The 20,114-nt window shown below is 55.8% G+C and overlaps 1 protein-coding gene across 1 annotated transcript in view; it reads right to left on the bottom strand.

The window, feature by feature from the left end:
- The window catches only part of TTC7A (tetratricopeptide repeat domain 7A), a 123,242-nt gene that overhangs the window by 19,101 nt on the left and 84,027 nt on the right, over positions 1-20,114 (bottom strand). The window contains exons 15-18 of the mRNA XM_082641995.1: positions 18,161-18,321; positions 5,625-5,741; positions 2,115-2,212; positions 273-407 (exon numbers count right to left, since the gene is read on the bottom strand). Of these exons, the coding sequence (XP_082498121.1) occupies positions 273-407; positions 2,115-2,212; positions 5,625-5,741; positions 18,161-18,321 (511 nt within the window). The remainder of the gene's footprint in view (positions 1-272; positions 408-2,114; positions 2,213-5,624; positions 5,742-18,160; positions 18,322-20,114) is intronic.

The raw sequence follows: 20,114 nt of genomic DNA, 5'->3' as shown, positions 1-20,114 counted from the left end.
TCAAGAGAAGCTGTCGCCCGAATGGCAACCCTAGGGTTACCAGCCCTCTGCCTTCAACGAACTTGACCACCAGGCCTCGCTTTCTTGAGGCCAGCACATCTCACCTCTGCTGTAGCTCTCCCGTGAGTTCTCGGGGGTTTGAGTCCTAACTAGTTTTCCTCAGGACACAGCTCCACGAACTTGGGCTGCCAGGGCAGACCCGGAGGAGCCAGAGGGGGCCCTGGTGGCCCGCAGGCAGGGGGGTGGGTGTCACTGGGGCTGGGGATACTCACCAGCCTGGAGCCAGATCTGTTCCAGCGTGGTCCACAGCTGCATGGGGCCCTGCTTCAGAACCGAGCTGGGCATGGTCAGCTCCGACATGGCCTCCTCCAACCGGGAGGCTGCGATGGACGATGCCCGCCGAGAACCTGCAGAGCAAGGTGGGAGGGGCTGAGCCACAGAGTCCGAGTGCCCCACTGCAGGCCCCAGGACAGAGGCTGCGCAGCCCCTCGGGACCGACAGGGCATGCCAAGTCAGGGCAGGGCAGCCTGGCCCAGCAGCCGCTAAACAGCGCACAGACCCACTAGGAGGGGCCCACCTCCTACCCTCACCAAGGCCAGAGAGAGGAGCTTTCTGAGGGGCAATCAGGCGGTGAGCCCACTTCTAGGAGTTAATCACTAGGGAAAAACACCATGAATGTCGGCAACTGCGGGCATTCTACCACTGCCTGGGACACCGAAGACACAAATGGCCTGACTGTCCGCCAACTGGGATTGATTAAAAATAAGTGAGTATAATCACACAAGACTATGCAGTCATTAAAATAACGATGCATAAATATGGGTATCAATGCAGAAAGAGGCTGACATTATACAGTTTGGTGAAAAGCAGATTGCAAAAGAGTATGATCCCATTTTTACAAACAAAAAAATATGGACATGTTTCCAAAAGTCTGAAAGGCCATTTATTAAGGTCTGAGTGATGAACTGACGGATGACTTTTCCTTTCTTCCTTTTCCATTTTTACTTTCTGTTTTCACAAGTGCCTATTATTTCTTTATAGAAAGGTCCCATTGGTGGTTGGGCTGTGAAGGATCCTTGGGTAGCAGCTCAGGCCAGACCCTGTGCCCTCTGGAGAAGTTCTCCATGTGGCAGTTCAGAGTGACATGGGTCCCTGTTCAGGATATATAAGCTGTTGACATTTACAATTCACATGCACGTGAAATGTGAGCACTTTTTTCCCTCTCTCTCAGAGGCAGCAAAGGCTCCAATAAACTCAGGAGACCTCAGGGCAAACCACAGATGATTTCAGTTTATAAGGGGGGTGTATACAGAATCCTAATAACCTTGTCCAGGGTCCTTCCCTCTCTAACTGCAAGGGAGCTACACTCTCTGTCACCACTGCTTCCTCGGAGTCCGCAGCTCCACGTCCAGCCCAGCAATCCTCAGACCTGCCTCTCAAGTCAGGTGCTGGGCGTGGCTTCAGAAATCAGCTCCATCACTTGACAACGAAGGCACAACTTGGTTCACGGCCACAGGAGTGGGAAAGATGAGCAATGCCACCAAATACAACTCCCTCATGCTTCCATTCCCGTGACTAATTCTGCTTGTGTTTTTAAGGAAGGTGTTTGCTTTAATCAGGTCCTGGGTTAAAACATGTAAGTTTGCAGATCCCGAACTTGTTTGAATTTTACAAGTCATGGACGTCAGGATGAGTTTTTCCAGGAAACAACAGTCAGCTTTGGGTCTGCAGTTGTAAACAGAAGCTCAGCCCTTCTTTTCTACTCGATGGATCTGCGGTGGACATGATCATGGCAGACCTTGGCCTTGAGCTTTCCTAAGGGGAAACGGTTTCCGTGCTCCACAGCCCCCTCTCCACCCCAGTCTCCCCCACTCTCTTCACTCCCCACACAGGGGGTGGGGTCCTTCGCTCGCCTACGCCAGCTGCCCACTTCCTGCCCCAGGGCCAGCAGCCATCTGGCCAAGATGGGCCCTAAAGAGGCCCGAGGTAGGACAGGCCCCTTAGCACAGTGGCCGGCAGGAGGTGGGGTGGGTTTGACCAGGCGGGCAGATGCTCAGGCTGGGAGAGGGAGCTATGGGCTCATGTGGTCGGCTGCCCACAGGGCACATTCTTACCGGAGTCTGCATCGTGGGCATCGGGCAGAGTCAAGTGCATGCCACTCTGCTTCTTCAGTGTGAGGCCCTCGCCGAGGCTGCCATCCTTTTCCAGGCCTCTGGAAGGTAAGAGAGGGCCAGGCCCCGGTGAGGCGGAGGGGACTGGCATGGAGAATGAGGGGAGCCTTATGCCACACAGGCTCTGGGGCTGAAGAGTTCAGGCCCGAGAACAGAGCCAAAGACCACTAGGAAGGATGGAGACAACCAGAGCAGCAGGCCAGATCGGAGCTCAGGCTTGGGATTCTAGAATCTGGCTCACCCCAGACGCTAACCTGACATGTTAGTCCTGATCACACACACGCACAGGGTGCCCGCTGTGTGCCTGTGGGGCCGTCAGCCTCCTCACTATTCCCTAACGCTGCCACATCTTGTTTCCAAAGCTACATGCTTACTCATGCCGCTGCCACCAAGCATGTTCTCGCCGTTCTTCTCGGTCCACCCAAACCCCGCATTGTTTAGAACCCAGCCCGAGGGCCAACATCCATCTAGAGGCCTCCTGTGGCTCCCCCGCCCTCACGCTGTCTTCCCTCCCTGCTCTCCATTAGCGTGGATCCCAGCATCACGTACGCCGAGGATGAGAACCTCTCCTATCCATCTATTCCTCCTTCTACTTTTCGTTACCCTCTCAACGTCTAGCAGAGAGCCAGGCACAGAGCGGGCACTGTGGACTGGCTTCCAAGGGAAGCCTGGTTTTGCAGCCCCCCACCTTCCAGGGAAGGAAGGCCCAGATGCCGCTCCCTGCCTCAGGTTCCCCCTCCCCGGGGCTGCCAGGGTGGCCCCGGAAGAGCCAGAGGGGGCCCGAGGGTGGGAGATAAACAAGACCTGCCAATTCCCCAGGTCCCTGCAGCTCCCACAGGGCTAGGGAGGCTCTTCTTTTCTCAAGAGTGGGATGCGGGGGGACCACCAGCTCAGAAAGGCAGCACAACTGGCTGTGCCCATCCTGGGGCACACACAGCCCCCAGGCAGCCCCTGCCCACTGCTGGGTGGGGGGGGTCTGTGGCCTTGAACCTGCTGGTTGGGGAAGCTTAGAGGACTGAGGCAGAAAGGGCAGGAGAGGAGAAGGCAGGCCCAGCTGGGGGCCAGAGGCCTCCTCCCTTCAGAGGGGCACCAAGACGATGGTCCCACAAATAACGCCAGGGCCAGGGTATCCTTGCCATCCTAACTCCGGTTCAAGTTGAACTTGGTTCTTTGGGTGCACAGCCATCTTTGTGGGCATTAGAGGAAACCATCCACAAAAACACAGTTGGTCGGGCTGGTTCCCACCTCTCACACCCCCTTCTCATTCCCGGGAGGCATATGAGTGCAGGGCAAAAGAGCCAAGGACAATGGGGGAAAGCCACAGGGCTGCCCTCCTTAGCTATGTGACCCTCGGCAAAGCTACTTAACCTTTCTAGATCTTAGTCCTCTCTTCTTGAGATGATCACAGTTATTTTGTGGAGTTAATGAGCTTGAGAATGTCCACCTCACGAGGTCGTTGTGAGGACTAAGTGAGAACGTGGGCAGGTGCCCAGCCTGTGCTGGCCTGGAGCGGATGCACAGACACAGCTTCTCGTCCTGAAGCGGGCTCTCCTGGGGCTCCAGAAACAGCTCATCTTGGGGACCTCTTGCCTCCTGGTCCTAGGCCCCTACCCTGAAGAACCTGACAGCCAGATGGAAGGAGACAGTCCAAGATGAGCGTTTAACAAAGACCCAGATGGAGAGAGGGCTGCGCTGGGCCATCAGAGGCCGGGCACTGGAGCCTCCTGGAGGGGCCGTGTGGGCTGGCCCCAGGCAGAGCAGAGGAAGGCGGGGCCCGGGAGCAAAGTGGAGGTGGAGCTGGCAGGGTTGGGCCGGGCAGGCCAGACCTTCAGGCTGTGGATTCTGGCCTTGATCCTTGATTGCCCCAGCCCAGATTTTACAAGCCCTAGTTTCTGCTCTGTGGCTCCAGGTTCAGAAAGAATGCTCCCTCTTCTTGGGCAAGCCAGGAGGGGACTGGATCCAACCCTTTGGTCCCAACAATTTGCCTGCAGGCAGCTGGCCGGGCTGGGCTCTGCTCTACCCTGGGCTGGTGGGGCCAGGGGCCGTTTGCCGGGGGGCTCCCCAGAGATGAGGCTGCGGGTGGTGACCTGAAAAGACCCCAAGGCAAACCCGACCGCCCCACCCTGGAGAGCACCTGACAGCTCCACAGCTCCGCTGCTCCCGCAGGGGTGGCACAGGCTAAGCCCTACACGCTGGAGATGAGGCTGCAGCTCAGAGGGGCCCCGTCATGGTCGCCTGGAGGAGCAGGCAACTGGCCACCCGGCGAAGAGGCGCTCTCTGCCAGCTCTGGGGACAGCTCCTCTCTGCAAGGGGAGCCAGGCTGTGCACCTGCGGGACCTGTCGGAGCCAGTGAGTGGCAGAGCGGGGGGCATCCAGATGCGGGCCCCCCTCACACCACCCAGCTGCCAGGTGGTTCCCCATTTCCTTTCTGAAAAGTCCCTCACCCCAGACCCGCCTGCTGGCAGCTTCCACCCACCGGTCCTGCTGGGCCCTGGAATCTCCCAAGCCCAAAGGCCTGCAAAGAGAGGGCCGACCCTACCCTGCCCAAGGATTTTATTCCATCAGATTATCCTGAGGCCTCCTCTGTAAATTGCACCTTTAGAGATATTCCTCTGGGGATAGTAAGAGGCTGCTGGGCTGCCAGAGTCCCTGTGAAAATACATATACCTACCTGAGTGGGGTCCCTTGAGGAGATGACCCAGCCAGACAAGGGGAGGAGGTGGTACCAGGGGACCGGGAAGGGGCGGTGCACCGCCCCACGTGGAAATGAGGCCCATTTCTGCTTTGGGCTGTATAGGCTGAGCCCAGGTGTCCCAGTAGGTCTGAGCAAAGACTATCTGCAGATTCAGCCTGGACAAGAGTGCCCTGCTCTGGCCCAGGAGAATCCCAGAGCTTGGGCTGGGAACTGGAGAAGGAGATGGGATGTGTGGGGACAGTGGGTGAGGGGGAGGAGTGGGGGGCCCTTTTAGGACTCAGCTTCCTCCTCCCCTCCTCTCCCAGCTTCCAAATGGAACCAGGAAAGAAGTGACAGGCTCCATAGGCTGGGGCTCCGGAGATCCAGGTTCAAGCTCCACCGCTACCATTTACAGGAGAGTGGCTCCGGCATGTTACGTGAGGTCTCTGAGTCCCAGTTTACCCCCTGGGGTGAGGTAAAATCTGACAGTGGATAAGATAGAAGCAGCTGATGGGGGAGATGCTTAATAATGATTTCTCTTCCTTCTTACCCCTCTGAACTTTAGTTTCCTAAACAGCCTCTTTCTGTCCTTCATAGAGGATTGTCAAAAGGTTAAAATTAGAGCAGGGATGTAAAAGGCCCCAGCAGCAGTAAGTCCCATTCCCTCATTCAAACATCCTCACCACCTCCACCCACCAGGCATCATGGCCACTCAGCTGTGTGCTGTTGCCTTGGCAACCACCGCCTCCCAACTCCATCTGGAGGGACCCGCCACTCACCCCATCTGGGAGAAGCTGTACAGGGTCTGCCACAGCCGCAGCATCTGTCTGCAGGTCACAAGGGCTTCCTCTGGGCCTTTCAGTATCTGCTGCAGCTTCACCTTGGTGAACATCAGGCTGTGAGGAGAGAGCACGGCAGTCAGGATGCCTGAGGGGGCCCCCTTCCCCTGGCTTTCCTCCCAGGGTGGAACCCCAAGGGATTCTGCCCACCTCCCCAGCCCTTAGAAGGCAGAGTGCCCACACGCACAGGGGCCTCAGCTGTATCCCTGGACCACGTGTTCTCTCTGTGCCTCAGTTTCTCCATCCTCTCTGCCAGGGCGCACAGCACTCTTCTGCATTCACCAGTGTCCCTGTCGCTCACGACTGTCCCCTGATGGTGTACTATCCCGCCCACCGTCTGAAGCACTGTCCAGGGTGGTTACAGTCTTGCTTTCTTTGCCCCTCCTCTCCCTCCACACCCTTGGCTGTGCAGCATCCCCACTGAACACGTGCCTTTTTACTTATATGGCCCACCAGGCCCACGACGGGGCCTTATATAAGAGACAGACCCAGAAGCAAACTTTGACTCAAGGAATGAGGCTAAGCAAGGGACTGGTGAAAAGGTCACAGAAGGGCACAGGGTTCTGTTTTCCGCCTCGCCAGCAGGCAACAGGTGCTCAGTTAACATCTCCTAATTGAATGCAAACTGTGTCCTGACCCTGTACACCTGAGGAGGGTCAGGTTTTACTCTGTCAAAGGATTCTTCCCTGGATAGCCAAAAATTACCAGCCCTCCTTATACATTCAATAGGATGAAAGTGACATGAAGTCTTATTCCATCACCATTTAGGAACAACCTCAGAATCTCTCTCAACCCCCAACCCTGAAGTCCTCTGGGGTAAGCGCAGTGATTTGATGTGGCCGTGAGAGGGCCTGGGAAGAGAGGGAAAGTGCTGGCCCACCAGGAGGCAGGAGGCAGGGCTGGCTGGCTGCCTCCCTGTGCCCAGGACACAGACAGACCGGCAGCACACTGGCTCAGCATGACCAGGACGGGGTCTGGATGCCCTGTGGTGCCAAGTGATAGATCTTTAACTGCTGGGGAGTCTGGGGTCCTGGGGAGGGTCAAGGCAGTGGCTGTTTACCCACATATATGGAAGTACTGCCATCTTTTTCCCACGGGTACTGCCAGCCACACTGACGCGCACCAGCTGCCTGGCAGCCTGCAGAGAACCTGGCTGAGCCACTGAGGCCCAAACAAGGCTGTGACTCCTGGTTCTCAGTGGGTGGTGAGCAGTGACACCCTTCTGTTCACGGCACTGCTTCTGGGCAAACCCGAGTATCAGGCCCTGAATTTGATTGCTGCCTGGTGGTGCTGCCGGCCCACCTGAGGGTGGCACACAGGCCCTCGTGGATCACAGAAGCCGAGCCCTGCATGGAGACAGGGTGCACCCCCATGACCGAGGCTGCGGCAGAGGGCAGGCTCCACACTGGGAGGCCAGGCCTCCATCTGGGGGTTTCTCCCTCTGACCTTCCCCCTCAGTCAGGGTCCTGGCCTCCCCTGCTTGCACTGAGTCCTGGGCCTCCAGCCTCACAAAGGACTTGGATGGCTTCTCTCCATTGCTTTCTTCTCACACCTTGTTTTTCTCAGATTGTGACTTGTTGGCAGATAATTAAAAGGGTGGAATTTGCCTGTTTTTGGTGGAGAGGGTTTGGGTTCTGGGCAAGTATTATTTTTCTTCCTCACTTTCCCTCAAAAATCCATGTCCCTCTCTGCCCCTGCTCACAGGGTCATCCCCACCACCACATGGCCTCTCCTCTCCTTTTTCATCCCTTCCCCCATGCTCAACTGTAAATCCCACCTCCCCCAGGAAGCCTTCCCAGACTCTCAGGATGCCCTGCACCCTCCTTAGAACATTTACTAATGAATCACCTGGCAGGCCTACGAGGTCCAGAGGGCAGAAAGCGTGTTCCCCACAGTGCAGACTGCCCGGGCCTGGTCAGGAACGTGGTCTCAGTACCCCGGTGGGAGCTGCTGGGGACCCTGGGCTTGCCATCCCCACTCCCCTTTCCCGGACTCTCAAAAGGTCCAACACTCCACAAGTATTAGGAGCCTCTGCTTTAGGAACATGAAATAGAAGACACAATGTCTGCCTTCAAGGTGACAATCAGTGCTAAAAATGACAAATTGCCCAGAGAATCCAGGGCTGTATTTTTGGATCAGACTCAGTGCAAGGAAAGAACAGATGAGGGGTCTTGCCGGGGCTGGTGTTTGATGAAGAGGAGGGTGGGGTGGGATATGGTTGGGAGCTGGGGGAGGGAAGAGAAGCATGGGGGAGGGGGAGGGCCTGCATCTGGAACAGGTGTTGGTGCCAGTGAAAGCTCCTCCCCCTGGAGGGTCGGGTCACCCAGGCTTAGTCCACTCCAAGGCTGCACCTCCCCGGGGCAGGGCCATTGGGAGCCATCCCTGGGCAAACCAGCCCTGCAGCATTCCCCTGCTCCCAAATCTCCCCAGACAGGCCTCCTCTGCAGCTCGCCCCTCTCACCCCAGCCCTTCCCCCTACTGCTGCCTGCACCCCTGAGAGCCAGCAGGGGTCCGTGGCAGACCTGGCCACACCGTGTGTGCCCAGAACAGAAGTGGCTGAAAGCTGAGCTGGCATTACAGTGACTTCTACCAACACAGACTCTGACATTCCATTAGCATGAGTGACCCAGAGCGGAATTTCTCAACCCAACCACATCCTTTCTGGGCTGGGGCAAGCACTCCGACAGTCACACGCCAGTTGGATCCCTCACTCCCAGATCCTGGGAGGCTCCAGATTAGCCCGAGATTTCCTTGGTCTCGCAGTTCAGCGCTGCCAGAACCGTCTTCCTCAACAAGGGGCTCTGCCCCGACTGTCCGTGCCACCTTCCATTCCTGCCACCTCTCCCCATGACCTTGGGTACCTGTGGGCTGCTCACAGGGCATAAGCGGCTCCCTGGCATGCAGGACAGGCTTTGTTTCACACTGTTGCCCCTGCTGGGGCTCACCCTTCCTCTCTGACATCTGGCCAGCTCCTAACCAGATGTCACCCTCTAGCCAGATGTCACCCTCTGACCTTCTGTGTTGCACCCCGCCCCAACCCCCACGGCCTTTACTACATGGTGGGGACTTAGTCATCCACACACAGCGGCCACGCCTCTAATTCACCACTGAACTTTCTCCGCCTGGCAACGGGGATCAGCAAACAATCCCGCTCCTTGCCACTCTTCTGAGACAACCAAAGCACTGGTCCTGCTGGAGCACAGGGCTCCCTCTCCATCCCATCTGCCGGGATGGGTGGCCCAGTTCTTCACACAATGGTACGAGGAGGCTGGCAGTGCCCTATGGTGCCACTGTGGCTGCTGGGGTCCACACCAACAGGCCAAAGCCTCATCAGAGCACCGTGCTTCGTGGATGGGGCCGTGTGGAGGCCGCTGCAGTGAGGGCTGGCGAACAGAGGGGGCGAGCCCGGGCTCCCCGCTCCCTTCAAACAGCCCAGCCCCTGGCATACCTGTTTTATATGCTGAATGAGTCTAAAATGTCATCGGAAGGAAGGATTCTGAGACTTAAAAAAAAAACCCACAATTTTAATCCAACGGTTCCAGTCCTCCTCCAAGAAGCGTGGCCACCCCTGCCTTTCTCTGAACACTCAGGTCAATCTTCAGTTAGCACTTAATTACTCTCTCTCATATATGTATGTATGTGTGTGTGTGTACCCACACCTTTTTCTTTTTTGTCACATAGCCTTATGCTTTTAACAGTGAATATAAACTCATATCAAGCACTGAAAAATTCAAATACTCTAGAAACAGTCTGCAGCCAGTCCTGCCTATAGATGGCAAAACTACCACTTATCTTGTCCCGTGTCCTGCCGCGTGTCCCCACCTGGATGACGACTGCCTGCAGGACAGGACCCTGCCTCCCTCCATGTCAGTGCCCTCCTCGCCTCCCCAGTGCCTGGCACAGAGCTGAGCACATGGTGTCCGCTTAGCTTAACACTATGAAAATGCGTGTTGTTACAACCCTCCAGCCACGCTCTGCGTCTCGCAATCCATGTTGAATCAGAGCCGGCTTGTGACAGCCCCACGTCCCGCTGCTGGCTCCTGGCTAGGAGGCAGGGGGGGAATCTGCTCACTGATGCCTCAGAACTGCAGACAGGGCTGGACTCACGCAGCCCACAAGCAAAGCGCTGGGTGATTCCACTTTAAGCTGTCCAGAAGCAAAGTCTCCCGGGGCCTGGGGAGGAACAGGGAGTTCTGGACGTGACATGAAAGTGTCTGGCTCCATGTGACTGGGGGTCTTCATCCCAGAGGACAGTCACCCAGGCAGAGCCAAAAGCACGACTGAGGAGAGGCTCTGAGACAGGAAGGCTGGGGTGTTGGGATCTTGCGGCCCTCCAACGACCTGACAAAAGCCATTCCGGAAGAGGAGTGGCCACACTGCTGTCCTAACCCTGCTCTGTAACGTCACTCAGTAGACAGACACTGGCCCAGGGGTGAGAAACCCGAGCCAAAGTCCCAGCTTTGCTGCTACCCAGCTGGGCATGTCACAGGGTCCAAACCTGTGAAATAGGAGTGGAGTCTCTTGCCCTGTCTGCCCCAGAGACTCCTGCAGGATGAACTGTGATGACCCAGAAGCAGCAGCTGAGAAACCCACAGCTGTACTAAGTCCTTAAGCACAGGCCTGCCCAAGGCTCAGGGAAGGGATTCCTTTAAAAATGCAGGCCTAGCAGACCCCCAAAAGCAGTGTCCAGGCCAGGTGGCTCTGAAGGCTCTCAGAAAACCCCAGAGCTTCGTGGCCTGTTCAGCAAGGCAGGCGGCACCTTTGGCTCCAGGTGGCTCCGGGGACCAAAGATGGGCATGAGAAAGGAGGAGGACCAGAGGGGAAGGACAGAGCTGCAGCCAACCCGCTCAGGGTGAACTAACCCCGGCCCGTGACCTTGTCTTGCAAACACCGTCCTGTTTTTTAAGATGTAGAATAAACACTGAGGTCTTTTAAGGCGAACGCCTCTGCAGCGCTGCCATCGCATCTGAAGGCAGATGTGAAAGTGAGAGTTCTCTCTGGGGAAGGCGAAGGAGCAAGCGTCAGCGTAAACGCCATGCCCTCCGCCCCCGCTGCAGGGGTGAGGCTGCTGGGAGGAGAGTCCCGGGTCCTGGCACTCTGTGCACTCCAAAGGCTGAGGCATGTGCACCCTGTTCCTAGCAAGGAGGCCCAGCGTAGCCGCGGGCCCACCCTCTAAGAGCGCACGCCCTCCCTCACAGCCACTGGAGCCTTGGCAGCCCACGCCGGCCACCTTCCGAGTCACCTATATGGGTCAGCACCTGGGGCCAAAGACAGGTGCCCATCAGACCTGAACAGAGCCAGTCCCTGCTGAACCGTGAATGATCTCAGCTCTGCAGTCAGTCAGTCTGTCTGTCTGCATCTGGGCCAGCCCTCCTCCAGTGGGGGAAGAGAGACACCAGAGAGGTCAGCGTCACTGGGTGTCGCCACAGGTCACTGGCTTTGCCAATCTTCGTGATCGCTCCGGCCAAGGGCTGATGATGGAGGTTCCGAGGGGAAAGCTCGGGTGGGCCTAGCACCCGCCTCCTCTCTCTCCTCCCAGGCCCTGCCTGGCTTGAACTCCTGGGCCAGGATCAGCCTGCTAATTATTTGTCAAAAGGATTAAGACTTGGAGCTATTCCCACTTGAGGCTAAGACAAATCATTTCTTTCCACTGCTGTGAAGAGGAACCATCTCAGGGTGGGCCTCCTCAGAACTGGGTGAGCATGAGCCTTTCCAAAACCTTTTTTTTTTTAAAAAAGACTTATTTTGTAAACGGGGGATATTTTTGTGACAGCAGGTCTGGCTAAGCAACAAGCACTGTCCTGGGGTCAGAGGTCATCTCGTCCATCCCCCTCACCCAGGGCCTCCAGCCATCTTCCCTGGTGTTCCCTCCCTGCTGCTCACCCCAGCACCCCACTCTCGGTGGCAGCGGGATGCTGGCAGAGCAGAGCTGGCTGCAGGGAAGGACATGGGCTGTGTGGGAGGCACGCACAACGGGCCCACGTTTTTACTTCCATGTTCCTTGAAAGAAGTTCCCTATAAAATTTACTCAGCATGTGCAATAAACACTTGAACATGGTACCTGCTGTGCACCCGAGGGAACCACCTCTGGCCCCTGACTCACTCCCCAGCAAACAGGAGGATGTCGTGCTGAAACACGGCCTTTGGCATCAGGCAATGCAGGTACACCTCCAGGTCCTGCTGCTTTCTAGCAGGTGCCTTCACCTCTCTGAGCTCTACCGGATGTTGGTAAAGCAGGGACAGTTACGGCACCACCAAGCAGGGCTGTTGGGAGGACTAAGGCCAACAGAAACTGTCAAGGCAGCCAGCCCCGGTGCACAGCCACCCCTCAAGAAAGGTCAGCCCTCATCCTGAGACCGCTCCAGCATTACGGGTCTTTCCTACCAGACCCTTCGCTCGGGGCAGAAGCACGTCTTTTTTATCTCTGTCTCCCCAGTGCCTCACCTAATGTCACTCAACAAACCTTTGTTGGATAACAGAAGAAGAAAGTTGAGTCACAAGGACTCACTGAGGCCTGGAAAGCTGTAGCGTCCCTATGACCAGGAACCAAGGAAACAAAGCTGCAGAGCATCCTGCAGAAACTCTCTCCTCTGGTCCCACTGCCCCATGTGTGCGTTCCGGGACCCTGGCTTCTGGCTCCTGGCCCTCCGTAGTCGGGGAGAGGGTGGCGGTAGGTATGGTGAATGCACAAAAGGGGGTATTATCTCTTTAAAGGACGGTAATTAATAATTCCAGCTGATGGCTGTGCTGCATTGTTTTAATGAAGAGTTCTATTTTTATAGAAAACACATAATTGAGTGGAAAATGCAGGCTATTCTCTGAGTCAGGCGGCCACGCCTCTGGAAAGTCTAACTCCTCAGCCAGGAGGCCAGAGCCTGCATGCAGCGTGGGCTTCTACAGGAAGTGGGTCTTGTCCCGGAAAACGGGGCCCAAGTCTGATGACCCAAGTTCAAATCCCAGCTTCCCTTCTTGTAGCCATGTAGCCCTGGCCAGTCATTTCAACTTCTCAGAGCTTCAGTTTCTTATCTGTAAAATGGGAATGACTGTATCACTACACCCTGGGGGCTGTTATGAGGAAACAATGCACATAAAAGGCCTAGCACTTCATAAATGGTTCAGTCCACGTATGACCTGTCATTACTACTTACCTAGCCCCTATTATGTACAGTTGCTTACTTAAGCCCTCTGTGCCTCTGTTTCCTCATCTGGAAAGTGGGAGTAACAATAGTTCCTACACCTCCCACAGTTGCTGAGGGGATTAAATGAGTTAACGCAGAAAAGTGCTTAGAGCAGCGCCTGTCACAGAGCAAGCACTGGGCATGTTGTCCTTTTGTTATTATTGAAGCACTTGGGGTTCAAGTGTACCAGGGTTGTTCAGTCAATCAGCTGCCTTGGGTTCTAGTCCCTGCTTTGCCACTCATCAGCTTTCTGACCTTGAGAGACCATCTAACTCTCCCCTTAGTTTCTTTACCTTTAGAGTAGGAGGGTTGTAAAGACCAAAAAGTAAACAAATCAAACCAAAGCAACGACAAAACAGGGTTAAGGGGTATGAGAGTGCTCTGAGGGCTGTACGAGCCAACATCCCCATGTGTTCCCTTCCCTCCTTCCAGAACAACGAACTAAACAACTCCTAGGGTCTACCCATCGGGGGTCTAGTGGTGTGCTGGGTGTCCAGCTGTGGGTTCCCTACAGGGAGCAAGGGGAGGCAGAGGACAGGCCATGATCTCTGCCCCAAAGGCGCTTCCACACTCTCGGGGAAGCTCAAGAAACACATCCAAGGCAATTAGGAAACGAAACAGAAGAAGAGAATCAGACACTCAGTTGAGTGATTCAGCTCTGAGTACAGGAGCTTCAAGGCAAAGTGGAGCCCAAGGGGAGTCTCTGAGGATGGGCAGGATTTGGAAGCAAGGCGAGGGAAGCAAGGCGAGGGAAGGAAGCAAAGCGAGGTAAGGTACTCCTTGGGGCTGGGCTGGCAGGGACAGGTCTGAAGGCCTGGAGGTGGGGCTCAGAGGCCCCATCCGTAGCCCAGGATGGGGGGCAGGAAGAAGGGGAGGAGCAGCCCATATATGAGTAGGAACCACCCACTCCCTCGCCTCCAAGGGCTGTAATCACCTGGCTCTCACCCTGGCCAGGGAAGTGCTGAAGGACACAGGTCTCAGGCTCCTCTAAATGCCATGCCCCTGGGAGAGACTCCACCAGGGCAATTAACTGACTAAGCTCACACCCTTGCCCTTTGAGGATATTATTTTAAAGCTCTAACAGGAGGGACCTCCCTAAAAGGGAGAGGGCCACAGTTAGGCCCATCTTTATTACCTTCCCATAGACTAATCCCTAACTTGCAAGGGACACTTACGGCAGCTTTTCTTAGCCCTAAAAAAAACAGTAATTTTTCCTTGGTTCTGGAGGATTACACTGACTCACGTCCCCCAGTCTTTTAAGGTTCACACTGATTCTCTACCTCTTAATGAATTCATTCAATGTGATCCGACGTTTAAAATCGACAGCCCATAAGCTTCCACATCCAGGAGTTAGCGCCCACCTGCAGAACAGCCGCCTGCGCCCATGGCACCCCCAGCCTTATCTGTGCTGACTGATGGCTGGCCCAGCTTCCCTCAGCTGCAGGTCACCTCCAGTTACCTCCAGGTGACTCTCCAAACACAAATTCTTGACCTTGAAAGATATGAACACAAACCACACAGAGCCATTCCATAACCATTTTGGGGTGGAAGAACTTCCAGAAAGCACGTCCTTAGATGGAAGAAAAGTTGGCTCCCAGCCAGTTATGAGACACCAAGAAGCAAACACCTTGGTCTTGGTCTATAATCTCTGCCCAGTGAGCAGACCTGGGGACCTGAAGACCACCCACTGCAGAGGGGAGGCCAGCCCTACTTCATGGGCACAAATTCGCCTCCTGAGCCCTCTCCCAGGGGCAGAAAGGCTGGGCCACTCTTGCTTGAAAGCCAAGGGCCCCAGGCCACAGTGCCTGCCACCAGAAAATGTTGATAGGCGTTGAGGATCAGGGAGCAAAGAGCTAAAGCGGCTTTAAAACAAAGAATTCCTTCTGGAAAAACCTGCAAATATCTGTCTTCCTTCCTTTCCTTCTTCCTCCCCAAACAAAATAACCTAGATCATCTACCCTCCTAGTTGGAGTGTCAGCAGAAGGCTACAGGGAGACTGAAGACCCTCTGACCACAGTGTCACGTGGAGTGAGGTTTCAGGAGGGCTCCAAAGAGCCCCCAGCGAAGGGAAATGCTGAATGTCAGACTAGCTTCGCCGACGAGGAACTGACCTTTGGGGAAGAGTGTGCCGGTGCCAGTGATTATGTCTGGTTTAACACTTCCCTCCACCACATGGCCTGCAAGTTTACCCCATGGCTCCTGTCCCAATCAGGGGATGTGGCAGCCAAAAATGTTTCATGAACCTGGCAAAGTGATAAACTATGTTTGTGCTAATACCTTTGATTCCAGCCCCCTCACTGGAGTGCTGGTATTTTAAGCGTCCCTTTGATCTACTCCAAGTCCCTAATAAGAACCATCCAATAAACACGCAGGGTTTAAGTCAGAGACATTAACAGAAGCCCCAGGACTCTGATCCCTTCTGCTCAGTGGAATGCACCACTAGAAATCTATCACACGCAACCTGAGAAAAAGGTGAGGCAGGCCAGGGAGAGGTCAGAGGGGTACCCTCGAGGCCAGCTTGGCCTTAGCCGGATTCAGTCACGGTCTGGCCCCAGCTAATGCCTAGTTCTCAGCTCAAACATTTTCCAAAACAGCCCAGGTTTCCTGGGGGAGATGCTGTGACTGGTTCCATTTGCTTACAAGTGGTGAGCTCTGGCTTGTCAAGAGGGCCATATAGCTCCTGCTCTGGGGAGAGCTCCCTAGGGCTCCGACACCCCTTCCCCCAGGACCTTCCAAGGCCCCCAGGACCTGGGCTGGGCTGGCCAGAAACCCAAGAGGGGTGGGAGGACTTGGCCCTGCCACCGAGGGGAGGGGAGGGGAAGGACAAACCAGTTTGCTCCTCTTCTGTCAGCCCAATCATCTGGGCTTTCAAAACCGGTCTGGCAGGCTGCCAGGTCTGGGGTGGGAGCAGTGACTGACAGGCTGGTTATTGGAAAGCTCCCATCATTAGCCCAGGAATGTTGTTTGGTTACTATGGCGACCTCCCCTACAAGTGGCCTGACTAAAGCACAAGGAATCTGTTACCTAAAACCAGCACCCCACGGAGCCCATGGCTTCAGGGACCAAGCTTAGCAGTGACCTGTTCCCCGTGACCCTCCCCGCTGAGCCTCCCAATCCCAGGACTGGAGAAGGGACCAGCAAAGGCACCTCCAAGCTTGCTGTGGGGATCTCTTGCATTCCGAGGCCTGGCCTGGCTTGGAACCCAGGTGCAAATAGGGAGCCTGCTGCCCCCTTGAGGCCCCCGGCAAACTGGCCAGCAATGGCCGGGCCAGCCCATGTGTCCAGGGCTCCGTCGGAAGCCCTCAGGATTTCAGGAAGCTGCTCGGGTGTCTGGTTCCCACCGTGCCAGGTTCCCACTGTCCCCGCAGGCCCATCAGTCTCTGCCTCACCACGTTTCTGCCTTTTTAAACTCAAGCTCCATTAACTAAAGGTCACCCCACAGCTTGGAAATCAAGATTCTCTTTGCTTTGCTTTCTAATCCCTGAATTCAGGAGGATTTTCAAAAGTCAGCTCCACGAAAGCTGGGTTTTTCTCCTGGAGTCTTGAGTCTGCCCCCCAGGAACGGCAACCTCCTGTGCAGCTAAGGAGCTTGAACACCTTTTCACAGCTTCCTCTGCCCTCATGTGCAGGACGCCCTCCCCCACCTCCCGGCCCACTGCGGGCACTTGCCTCCCTTGGGTCCCAGGTCCCAGCCTTACACTGTGGACCACCTTCCAGACCCACCCTCACTGCTGCCCTTGAAACCAGTTGTAAATTGACTGTGAGATCTTTTCTTGTCTGAGTCTCACAATAGTCCTTGGAGGCAGGACAGATGTCAGTCTTTCAGCAGCTGAGAAGACGCGGGGGCAAGCTGCTGGAGGCACCACAGGTAGTGACAGCCAGGGACCTGCTGTGGCTCCCACATGGGGACAAGCGCCAAGAGGAAAGGGGTCTATTCCACCCACCAGCATCCCCCTGGGCCAGGCCTCCCAGACCCCTGACACCAGCCTGCCAGCCTCTCCTACACTAAGGCAGTCTCTGCAGAAAGGAAAAGCCTCTACAAGGTCTCAGCCACCTGGGACCCGCGAGGCACTGGGTGGCAGACAGACCCAGACCAGGGGCCTTTAAGTGCCTGCAATACAGACCTTGTTGAGGACGCTGAGGTCAAGGCGAAGGAGGCTGACTTTTTTGTTTGGCTGCAGTGATATTTACTGGATCAGGGGTTTAATTAACTGCTGTGGCAACAGCGGGAGCCACAGGCAGCTTGTTCCCAATGCAGGGCACAGCTGGAGAAGCAGGATGCACTTTCAGTTGAAGAGCAATGACATTTTTCAGTGATCCCTGACCAGTAATGGACTCAGCGACATTTCCTGCTAATCCAGGGGTCTCATCCATGGGGAAAAGTACGGACTTATTTGCAAAGAGCCATGGTCACACCCTAGGGTCACTCCACAGGGCTGCGTGGCAGGTGGCTTTTCCACCCCCCACTCAACTCATGCAGTCAGATGGGAGACGCTGGCACGGGAGGCTCCTGCACTGGACAGGGGCACTGAGGGGCCAGCATGTGGGCCCCCTTCCCTGGCTTCCACAGGACAGCTCTGTTCACGGTTCCCACCTGCGTGCAAGGTTTCACTCAGAAAAAGGACAGTGTCTGATGCCTAGCCCGGCCTCTTGTTTCTTCTGTGACATGCACTCTGACCCACAGGCCGGGTGAGGCAACCCCTCCCCACTCTAGGATTCTAACCCTCTCATCGTGACAGTTTCTGTTTCCACCGAAGCATAACCGACAATAAACGCACACACACAGAGGCACACTCATACAACGTATGTGCACACGCATGGCTGGCAGCAGACCGTGCGTCAGACCCTGCCAGCTAGGCATGAGGATGGAGCTTGGAAAAAAGCCAGGTAACTGGTACTGGAAGAGGAGGACCTTTGTCTTTCGTGTATTTGTATAAAAGTAAAAAATAAACTTCTACACAGTAGGTCTTGCTGTATTATATTTGGGATTAGCTAACTAATCCCTTGTCCGCACAGGTTGTTTTATCTACGTGTAGTATTCCCTAAGCGACCTGTCTTTTAAAGTGAACTGATCTCAGTTTTAATAATCTCTCAAACGCAGGGCTGTCTCCCGAATACAAACAACAGGCTACGTGGAGCTGCCCTCGCACCACACAGCAGGTGTGTGCCCTCTGCTCACACCTGGCCAGAACAGAATGCCAGAGCCAGGCTCTGCCCCCACAGGTCCGCGCCCCGCCTTGACGCTCAGTGTGTGCACTGGCCAGCCCGCCAGCCCAGCAGTGTCCGTGGGGAACTCACTTGAAGTTCTCGGGATACTCCGTGATGGCCATGTTGATGACGTCCAGGGCATGCTGATAGTGTTTCTGGGCGGAGAAAAGGAGCGCCAGCAGGTGGAGGGCATTGGCGTCATCCTTGCACACTTTCAGGGCCTCCTGCAGCTGCTCCATGGCACTGGAGATCTGCCGGAGAAAACTGCCAGCTGAGCGACCTTCCCCAAGGCCCACACCTCTCCCTGGACTCTGGGGCCAGGTGCCAGCCAACAAGGGTGCAGCAGACTCAAGCGAGACCCCAGGCACTGTGGGGCAGGCAGGGGCTCTGATGAGAACCCCCCCCCCCCCAAATCACATGGCCAAGAGGGATCTGCTGTCCAAAGTCAGGCCCTGGAAGCTAGCGCTGTCCCCACGCAAGAGGGAAAAGAGGGGCAGGTTCACAGTGTACCACGAAGGATCGGCCGGGAAACACCAACTAAACCAGAGGAGTGGGGCTATGAGGAGAGGCCACCCGGACCACGAGCTACAGAACTCTTCTCCAAACCTGTTCACGCAGTGATGGGGGCTGACAGATAAATGCTGCCTCCTACTCAGAGGCTCACAGTGGCAAGAGCTTAGGCTCTGGGGTCAGATGGGGGCATGGATCCCAGCTCTGCCACTTCCTAGCTGGTGCCCAGGGCAGGGGACTTCGCCTGTCTGAGCTGCAGTCCTTACGCTGCAAAATGAGGATAACGGTCATACCTATAACAGTGGCTGAGGGGGTGAGACGACGTAGGAAAAATGTCCTGCTGAGTATCGAACACGTTTGAAAACGTGAGTTTCCCTCTTCAAGCCCCCAAAGCCCAGGCAGCTAATGAACAGGTAAGATCCTTTCTTCCAGTCCTGAGGGATGTGTTCTCTCAGGCGCTCAGGCCTGGCAGTTGTGTCAGCTCCTGTGACCCTATCCACACCAGGACCCCGTCCTCCCAGGAACCTCAGGAGCCCTTTTCAGAAAGTCTTGTTCTTCACCAAACCTCAGACCCTGGTCTCCAATGCTCCTTGAGGGGCCTACAGGACACAGGTCAGCTGGGGCCTCTGGTCCCTGGCATGCCTGGCACCTGCCTCGTCTCCACCTGGCCTCTGCACAGGCTGTGGGCACTACTGCCAGGCCCAGAGTCCTCCCACGGGGACCTCCCTTTGTGGAAAGGTCATTGAAAGTAAAGGAGAAAGCTAAGGTCAGTGTGGCTCCTGGCTTGGCTTGCCCATGCCTCCCCAAGGCTGCTCCTGCCCCGTTATTCTGGGCTGGGTGTCTAAATCCTCGGCCCTCACTACTTGAGCAGCCATGCATGCTCTGGGCAGGATGGGCCAGAGGAGCTCAGAGACCCAGGCAGGCAGGAGTAGCTTAGAGTTCGTTCAGGAACCTTCAACCCCCTGAGGTTACCAAGATCTGGGTCCCCAAGGACAATGGGTGCCAGGCTCCACTGGCCTGGCCCAGCCATCTCTCTGGGAGGACAGACGCCATTCATCAGAAGTGGCCGAATACTTAAACATATTAAAAAATGCATCACCAAAGGTTTATCAGGAACTTGACTGGCAAGGAAAGCACCGGTTCTTTTACAGAGGGCTAAAAATAAACTGGTCTCGGGTATCTTTGCGTCCATGCTCCTGGGAGCACCAGAGCAGACTGATGTTTCTGGAGAGAGCAGCAGAGAGGTACAAAGTGCCTCCTCCAGGACCTGGAAGTCAGGAGCCGAGGACACAGTGGGAGAGGGGCTGGAAACACAGCTCCCTTAAGATGAGACCAGGGGCTAGAAGTTGACATCGACCAGTAAAACCAACCACCAGGCCGGTGGACAAGGCTCCAAGTGCCCAGTCTCCAAAATGGGACAGGGGAACAGGATACTTAGAGCCCCATGGGGTTGCTTCATTGGGTCAGAGTGGGCTCTGGAGCAGACACTGTGCTGGCCTGGCCAGTTCCCAGTTCCTGAGCTCAGGAGAGCTTC

Source organism: Mesoplodon mirus (assembly GCF_964341445.2).
Source record: "Mesoplodon mirus genome assembly, chromosome: 14".
NCBI lineage: Eukaryota > Metazoa > Chordata > Mammalia > Artiodactyla > Ziphiidae > Mesoplodon > Mesoplodon mirus.
The sequence above is the reverse complement of the archived record's forward strand: the minus strand, read 5'-3'. Positions and strand labels throughout refer to the sequence as shown.